Source organism: Arctopsyche grandis, chromosome 4, assembly GCF_051622035.1.
Source record: "Arctopsyche grandis isolate Sample6627 chromosome 4, ASM5162203v2, whole genome shotgun sequence".
Lineage (NCBI taxonomy): Eukaryota > Metazoa > Arthropoda > Insecta > Trichoptera > Hydropsychidae > Arctopsyche > Arctopsyche grandis.
Genome location: NC_135358.1, coordinates 2,526,384 through 2,536,125, shown reverse-complemented (window position 1 = coordinate 2,536,125; position 9,742 = coordinate 2,526,384). Strand labels below are relative to the sequence as shown.

The 9,742-nt window shown below is 35.0% G+C and overlaps 2 protein-coding genes across 2 annotated transcripts in view; one reads left to right on the top strand and one right to left on the bottom strand.

Moving 5' to 3' along the window:
* LOC143910435 (uncharacterized) overlaps positions 1 to 9,742 on the bottom strand; it is a 448,390-nt gene that overhangs the window by 300,169 nt on the left and 138,479 nt on the right. The gene's annotated exons all lie outside the window — the stretch shown is intronic.
* On the top strand, positions 1,479 to 8,591 carry LOC143910434 (glutaminyl-peptide cyclotransferase-like). Its single transcript, XM_077428901.1, has 6 exons — positions 1,479 to 1,658; positions 1,979 to 2,309; positions 4,508 to 4,755; positions 4,830 to 5,055; positions 6,286 to 7,005; positions 7,378 to 8,591. Exons 1-5 carry the CDS (start codon positions 1,572 to 1,574, stop codon positions 6,435 to 6,437), a joined length of 1,044 nt encoding a protein of 347 aa, XP_077285027.1. The 5' UTR covers positions 1,479 to 1,571; the 3' UTR covers positions 6,438 to 7,005; positions 7,378 to 8,591.

Genomic DNA, 9,742 nt, shown 5'->3' with positions numbered 1-9,742 from the left:
TGGTATTCTTGACACATCTGTTTTAAGTGAGATTAATTTTAACGTTAATGCCCGATTCACCAGATGCACAAATCTTTTTTATCCACCAATTTGTCAAAGCAACACCTCTTTCAATAGTGCAATCGTTCGTATATGCCGTATTTACAATAGCTTAGATGATTGTCCTGACCTCTCTAGTGACTCTTTTAGTATTTTTAGGACAAAGGTGAAGAAAATAATATATGGTTGATTTGCTTCTTCACCCTTATAGTCTTTCTTTTTCTTTTTCTTTTTTACTTTATCTGTATCTTTTTCTTTATCTGTTTCTTTTCTTTTTTTTTAATCTTGATGTTTTTGTAATTTTACTTTTTTATATCACCATGTGGTGCTCACTGTAAATGGAATATTATATTTTTATTTATGTTTATTATTATTTTTTGTCTCATTATACAACTTTCTTTTTATATTTTATTCTGTATGTGTGCCTATTTAAGGTCTGTTCATACCTAGTCAGCACGTACCGACTTCAGCAGGTATCCGGCCGTACGAAAAGTATTCTTTGGTACATTTTGTATGGGTATATTCATACCAACCGTCACGTTTACGCCACGGCAGGCTTACAGCAGTACCCGACATTTCCAGTTCATACCTTACAGCAACATCCGTCAACGTATCGTATCCGTTTTTTTGGCCATCGTGGAAATATACACGCGAATTACGTGCCATGAGTCTGCCGCTTTGCTGTTTTGGACCAATTATCGATAGTTACAGTTGACAGCTGTTCAATCTTTCGACATGGTTTTGGCGCAAATATTTAAAAAAAAATTAAATTTTTTACGGAAATATTTAAAAAAATTTTGTCCATCCACAAGCTCCTTATACAGTGTCCAAAACTCTCCTTCGGTTTTTCTATTTTTTAACATGGAATGCACATGAAAACGCCTCCGTGCTTTTTTATTGCCTTCTTGAGCTTCTTCTTCCAACAACAGCGCGATTATACATAATTTTTCGTTCGATAAACGTCGAAACATTTTTGCTGACTTGTATTCTGACGCGTAGCTACGAATGCACGTGTATGCCTTCATATTGCAAGTACTCGACAATACGACGTAAGCAATATTGCGCCGTATGGTCATGGCCTCTAATGTATAAGTAAGCCGATTTTGCCTTGCACTCGGCCAAATTGCTGTAAACGTGACGTGACCACCACGTATAGGTAGATATGAATAGAAATGTAATAAGATGACATATTTGAAACGGAGTTGTGCAGTGCTGAAGCCGTGCAGTGCTGTTAAGTATGAACAGACCTTTAAATAAAATAAATAAATCATATTCGAATTTAGTGGGTCAAATTTAGTTAAGATTGATTAGTCTCCACTCTGGTAACTCAAAAACGTGATTTTGTATTGCTCAGTGTAATCCAATTACCGAATTAATATTAGCGATGAAAGAATGTTTTTTTAATGCTGGTAACATTTGTCATCACATAAGCCGTTCTTAGACGTCAAAGTCTGACAGCGTGACAGTCGGCTCGAGGTCGTGCGTCTGTACGTTTGTGTTTGCCTGTCGAGCTAATATTTTAAACACAAACCATGTACGTGAAACGATTTACTCTGATGCTGGTGCAGCTGGTCTACTACGCTTCAGCTCTAGCAAAATCACACTTCTATGACGCCAAGGTTCTCATCCACAACAATCGTCCAACGACCCTCGACCTTTCGCGGAAGCACTCGCCAATTTCGTTCGGAATAAAAACAACTTTCTAAAGTTCACATTATTTCATTGCACTTTGCATTATGTTTAATCTCCATACTATATATATTTTTTTATTACTACATGGTTATGATCATTAGTTTTGTATGTGGAGCATTTCAATCACAATACGACCGTGAAAATCGCTTTGTTAATAATTTACCTATTGTATGCTTGCATGAAAAAAATATTATATTTTCAGTACATATTGTCATCATGAAGAATAATTACTTTTTTTTTCTTTCAGAGGAATCACAGAGCGTTGGATTTATCGGAGGCTCAAATGAAATCGGTTGCTCAGATGACAAATATGAACCATTTTAACAGAGTTCTTGATAATATTTTGGTACCTCGAGTCGTCGGTACGCCAGAACACAAGAAGGTGGCCAATTTCATAGTCGATGAAATGAAGGATCTCGGCTGGCACGTAGAGAGAGATACCTTCAAAGATAGAACGCCCATCTTTGGCGAATTAGAATTCGAGAATATAATTGCTACATTAAATCCAAACGCCGATAGATATTTCGTAGTTGCTTGCCATTACGATAGCAAATACATGAGAGAACATAATTTCGTGGGTGAGTTAAAGCGATTTTGATAAAAAATATTTCATACATTAAACCTTCGTCCATAAAAAGCGTGGTTAGATTTACGATATTTTTATTATTTTTTCTAAATCACAATACAGATAAAATTAATGGCTATTTCAGATTTAAATTCACAACACCAACCAACAGTGGGTTTTTCCTTGTGTAGTTGTTGTTTCAATTGAATATTCCGAGTACTGTTTGGCAAAATTCAAGAGGGAAAAGCTCATACAGTATTTATTTGCATGTTTTAGAGGTCAAACTTGATAATGTGTATCGATTTAAATTTCTAAGAATACTTACTTACATATTTTATGGTAGAAATATCGCAACTTGACCATCTAGTTTATTGTTAATTGAACTAATAAAAAAAACTCGTATAAAAAGCAATTCATGAAACGTAACTTTTCTCAGAAAGTTTTTCAACTTCACATCAAGAATTAATATCTCAACATATTTTATATATTTTTAAAATTGGCATAATTAGTCATTTGATTCAACTCAAATAAATATCAGCTAAAATATACATTTTTTATAACGTTATGCTTCAATTCGGTCTATTTTATTTGTTTTTGCTTTGTTTTAAATAGGATTGAATCATGGCTTTAAAATTTATAATTTTTTTCACCATTTACAACTCTCACTATTTTGTGGATTTATAACAAAATTTTTTTTATTTTATCGAGGTAAGCCAGTTATCAATAGAATTTTTGTTATAAATCCACAAGATAAATCATAAGTCAAAATCATATTTCGACTATTCTTGTGGATTGATAACAAAAATTCAATTGATAACTGGCTTACCTCGATAAAATAAACAAATTTTTGTTATAAATCCACAAGAATAGTCGAAATATGATTTTTCTGTGTGGAATTTTATTTAATTCTCATATAAAGATAATTTAATATATTATCGCTATTAATTCCATTCAGATTCGTGTATATACTAGTACGAGCTTTTTGCTCGCAATTTTACCGATTTGAAGTTCAGCACACTTCCAATTAACCTTTTTAAATGAAAACAAAAAATAGTGTGGTCAGAACACTATCTCAATAAACATGTTTCAATAGAAAAAACTCAATATAAAATAGTATTAACAGTGGGAAAAAATCCCAAGTGAAAATACATACTTTTGACTTTTGATTTGAACTGCACGACTACTTAGAGAGATTTGAAAGCTGAAAATTACTACAAATGAAAGATAAAATACCCGACTATAGATTCCAATATTCATTTTGAACAGGAAATGAACACATTTTGAGACATCGACCGAACAACACCAAGATATTGAAAAATCGCGCGATTTAAAAAACACATATATCTCCGAATTTCGAGCCAATCAACATTTTTTTATTACCAGATTCGTGTTCACTGGGCATATATCTACATATAAGAATAGTCATATCTCGGATTTTTTTTGGTTCGTGGACTTGCACAATTCGCACATATGGAGGTTGCGGTTCTGTTCCCATGCAATATTGCAAATTCATCATGTCATACTATTGTTTAGAAACTTATTTTATATGTTTATTATTTTATATACTCGTTATTTATGTTTCTCTCATATACATATTATTTCAATTATGTTAATATGGTCCTTCTTGTACTTATCAGGCCAAATGAGATTGCATGCTTGATTTCATTTAATTCAATATAGAATGTAGGAATGTTGCCTGAACTATTAGCGAAGTGAAACATATAAAAGCCTTTTAAAAACTGTCTATATTGTTTCGTTGAAAAGTTACATCTGTATTTTTTAATGATTTAGTAAGATTAATGAGCATAATTGGCTAAAGAAGAGTCACTATATAGACACAGGTGATATTAACACAATATACACACAGTTGTTTTGAAACATGGCAACATGTCTTTCCTTAAAACAACATTAAAAATCATGTTTGGTAATTGAAACTGCGTCAAACCTTAATCAATTAAACGGGAGAACATTCTGAAATACGTATATCACAGACTAGGCGCCATCTTAGTGCGGCTTATTGTGTATGCACTCGATAAGAATTGTATAATTGACGAATTTATTATATCGTAAACCATTTCGGATGAAAAAATTCCTAATCTTAATTCTCGTGAAACACGTGCATACTTGTGTAGGTCGTATACGTACTAAAAAACCAATCAATAACACTTCACGCGTATTAGGTATTTAATGCAATATTATTTCCCTTATCAGGTGCGACGGATTCTGCCGTGCCGTGTTCGATGATGTTGAACTTGGCGAGCACGATGAAATCAAAACTGGCCACCATCAAAGACAAGAACGCGTACAGCTTGGCTTTCATATTCTTCGACGGTGAAGAAGCCTTCAAAGAGTGGAATTCCAGAGATTCGATCTACGGAGCTCGACATCTCGCAAAACAGTGGAGTACTGCAACGTACACCACTAAAGACAAATCTGTGACGACTCAAATCGATAGAATGGTGATTATACATATAAAATAAAACAGTTTACTCTGTTTATATTCGTCGATATTGATTTGTTGTATTGTTTTTAGGATTGTCTGATGCTGTTAGATCTGCTCGGCGCGCCGAATCCTAAATTTTACAGCTACTTCACCGACACTGAACGTTGGTTCTTGCGTTTGGTTAGCATTGAGGATAGTTTGAGTGAAATGGGCGAGCTTCGAAGGGCTGGAAATCAAGGCTACGATGCCAGATATTTCGTTCCGAGGAGTGTCGGAGCGCATATTGAAGACGATCATATTCCATTTTTGAAACACGGTATGCTTTGATGTATTAATACTGTTGATAGTCAATTTTAATGGAAGTCTTTGATTCTATGCTGGAGTTTCTTCAATAAATGTTGGTTGTGGCTATTTGCAGGTACTATATCTGTGACAGGCGCAAAGCCTTCTGCGCATGCGCGTGAACTTAAAATCCGATTATAATTTCTTACATTTAATGTATGCTAGACTTGTTTAATCAATCGTTCATTATACATGAGGCAAATAAATTTCGCACGTTATTATAATAGATTTACATGTATAGAGGTATTATACATTGTATATGATAATAATTTTCTAACAATTAATAATATTAACTAATTTGGACTATATTTTTTACTCTACGTCACTTTACGAGTTCGAACTAAATTTTAAGAGGTTTAAAACAAAATTTTAACAGTTAACACGCTGACAGTGACAGTTCAAGCGCACGCGCAGAAGGCTTTGCGCATGTTGCAGATATAGTACCTGCAAATAGCCACAACCTTAAATGTTTGGCTAGGATTTGTATACATTGTATTTTTACATATTGACATTGTAACGAACGGTTTTACGCGCGCTTTCTGATCTCGCGGTGGGTGATGCAGAGGGCGTTTAGGTCGTTCTTCTTCCAAGGGTCAGGTTATATGGAAACGTGGACTAACCTTGGGATACAGTTATATATATAGTCGGGGTGGTTCCTGACTGCAAATCGTCTCGTTGATAACAGCTTCCTCGTGGTCGGGAAGCTGGCTCTGCGGTCCTCTGGTCGGTCGGTTCTCTCACAGCTGAGGTTTCTCCGGAAACGGCGTGAGGAATACAGGGGACGGTGTGCTGGAACTCAGGGGAGGGAGTGATGCTATACTCGACCTCACAGTGGTTCTTCAGCAAGATGGTGGATCTCTTGGCCCCGTCTCCCCCTGGAGACGTGCACAGGAGAGATCTTTCTTCGTTGGGGGATGGCGGGTGAGAGAGTCGCTCTCCATGCGCGCGCGCCTATAAGGCTTTTTCCTGTGTGGCCACTCGAAATAAAGGGCGAGTGTTGCCCTATGGGACGATGGGGAGAACGTCGCGTTACAACATATTATATATGGCTGCAAATCAGACTCGAGGCTCCGTCTGAATGTCTATCTAATTGCTTTGTGCCAAATTTTAAATGTACATAAGTTAAAGTTTCCATTTCGATTGATTATTGTGTGTTTTGTTTATCGTTTATATATGTATTTGACGTTGTGAAATATTTTTGTAGGTGTGCCGATATTGCATATCATCCCATCGCCATTCCCGGTAGTGTGGCACAAACCTTCAGACAACTTCAGTGCGCTAGATATGGACACCATTGAAAATTTAAACAAAATATTCCGCGTGTTCATAGCCGAGTATTTGAATATAGACATATGACTAGGCCGGGACAACGGTGATTCCACTAAAGATGAATTTTGATTGATTGTGATTTTGAAATTGTTTTTTGGACACTGATAGTTTGTACATACCTATGTATAGTTTAATATGTTTACATATTTCATGATTTATTTTTGTCTTTTCTATATATTTTTTTCTCTATCTGTGTTTGTTCTTGAGATTTTTATAAATTATTTTCAATCATTTCAAGACGGGCGACATGATTAAATGTGAATTACTCTTTATTGTGAACGAAAGTAATCTAAGCATGTCTTCCATATTCAATAAGTTAAACTGAAGCCATCGCAATAGTGACAAGCGTGCTTCTAGAGTTGTCAGTCTAGAAAACATGGGGAATTGGACTCAAATCTCCAGTTGATTACCTCTACAATACTTATTACTATTGTAGCGTATACTAAAAAGAGCCGCCGGTTAAGTACAATCGAATTAGGCCGAGGCGCATCCCTGACACTGTGCGACCGTTATAATTGGTTTCGAGGATTATCTGCAGACTAAGTGCAAGTAGGCTAAGCAATGGCCACCGAAATTGGCGTAGTAGCGGCACTCGGTCGCATTCCCGTGGAGTTCTCAGAAGTGACCGATAGCGTGGGACTGAGTGCCTAAACAATAGGGAAGTAACCGGACGTCAAAGATGCCCTGAGAGACCTTTCCTTTATAAGGAGGTACTTCTGACACCAAATGCAACCGAGTGCCGCTACTACGCCAATTCGGTGGCCATTGTTTAGCCTACTTGCACTTAGTCTGCAGATAATCCTCTAACCAATTATAGCGGTCGCACAGTGTCAGGGATGCGCCTCGGCCTAATCCGATTGCACTTAACTGGCGGCTCTTTTTAGTATACACTACACTATCAAGCGACTTAAGTTGAGAGTTATGAGTATATAAATCGCTCATATTCATGTCATGACATTCATCATAGGTCTTAGTATTGGAGAAAAACTGTCACTTAACCCGATGGCCCCGGTTTAGCTTCAATTTTATTTAAATTTAGATTGTATTTTTAATTTTCAGAAAGTTGTGTAGCAATCGGGTTGTGTATTTATAAGATCCCGTCCAATTGTGAACACTTGCAAAAGTGATAAAATATGTATTTATGTGGTTATTTTCAACTATACATATTTTTATTTAAATGGTTTTAGCTTTGGAATTGAAAAATTCACTTGTGATTGAAATTCTTGTTGTGTCAGTTGTGAATAATGCTATTTATGCTTATGTTTATATAAAGAAAAGGGATTTATGTTATCTATGTATAGGCTTTGCAACAAATTAAACTTCCTCAATTGATGTCGCCTCAGAACCAACTTGTTATAAATTCTCATATAATTCTTCTTCGGGTCACAAATTTATTCCTCTTGAATCTAGTCTACTCTGAATTTACATAAATCGTCAAATTTGATAATACGTATGTTTATATGATTGAAAAATGTATCACTTATCTTCTAAACCGCAAAACGGCAATGAAGATTCTCACTACCATTGAATCAATTGCTAATTTCAATCAAAGTTGTCTCAACTAAATCGCTTCGTTTTATTTGATAAGTCTTTACCGGGCATTATTATTATTGTAATTAATTTTATTTAAAATTTGTCTATGAGACACTCTTAAATATAATAATATTATTATTGAATGTATGTATGTACAAAGTCTTTAGAAATTTGCCTGTAAATAATTTCTTACCTTGTAAATCTTTTTGTACTTACGATAAAGAGACGTATAACAATAATTTAAAAAAAAATGTAAGCGACAATAAATAATATAATGTAATTTTATGCAATTGGGACCAAAAGTTACCTTAAATCACGTTTTCGTGAACAGTTTTGCTGACTGTTTACCGCATTTGGTGATTTCATAACCGATATCGGACAAGCAATTAACCAAGTCGAAATGATAAATACTATCACTTATGTAGCTACTAAGCCCAGTAAACCCTACTGGCATTTCAAATACAAGTGCTACCCAACTTGTACAACTTATAAAATTGTCAAATACCGATTAAATACTAGCCTAATGCCTTGAACTAACAGCAAACACTGTCTATGTGTACGTACTACGTAAATTTTGTAAATTGTGAGTTGTATTTTGTAAATTTATTGAAGTGTTTATTTAATGTTTTAAATATATTGGCTGTACCCAACATCTCTCTTTATTTTACATGTGAATTACGTTTTTAGACATAATTGATAAGGTGTTTGCATAAGCAAACAGACATGCTTTCTTCATTTCTAATATGATCCAGAACTGAAAAAGGAATCCGGATCCGGAACTGAAAAACGTAGCCGGAACCGGAACTGAAAAAGGAATCCGGATCCGAAACTGAAATGGGAATCGGAACTGAAATGTGAATCGGAAATCGGAACTGAAATCGGGATCGGAAGTCGGAACCGGTAATCGGAACTGAAATTGGAATCGATATCGTCGTCATAGAAAATTACATTACATGTAGATTTTTTTGATAACGTCACGGACTCTACCACCCAAACCTTACATACATAGTTTCTTTCGAAATTATATATTCTATACACTATACATATATAGCCAGCAGCATAGCTTGGTCGTTAAGCTTCTGCTTAGCGTCGAGAGGCGCCGGGTTCGATCCCATGAGCTGACCTCGATTGAAAATAATTTTTCTGAGTATATCTGTAGTACTGCTGGTCAGACTTGGATATTTGTTTCCTATCACGGTTCCCGGTAAAATTGGCTAAATATCCTTCCTACCTACTATGTCACCACTATTTGAGATTCATTAATGTACAATTCATATGTCTCTTTAATTTGCGAGTTTTTCAGAGTATCGTAATTCAGCAAATTGTATAATAAAAAAAAATGCTGCAATATTTGTAATTGTCCAGGAAGGCGCATTGGGGTTACATGTAAGGCCTTCCTGGTATATATGTAAAAAATAAATAATAAATATATATTAGATGTACATTTCAAAGAAAAGCTGATAGTAAATAATATTGAAGGTATAGGTATAATCTATTATTTAAGTTACCCCTTTTCAACCTTACATTTAATATGTGGTGGTTGAATAGGGATAACTTAGATAATAGATTATATCGAAAAAGGGTATCTTAGATTTAGATAATAGATCATCATTACGGCTAATTAGTAATTTAGATAATAGATATTAATAAAATACATTTAATATGACATGCAATAATAAAAAGAAGTTTTGCGCACATATTTTTCAATGGACCAGAATAATCGCTAATGGTGATTCGCGAATTTACAGAACACATACGAATTTCAATCCGAGCAGAACTGGTTACTTTCGATAAAACAC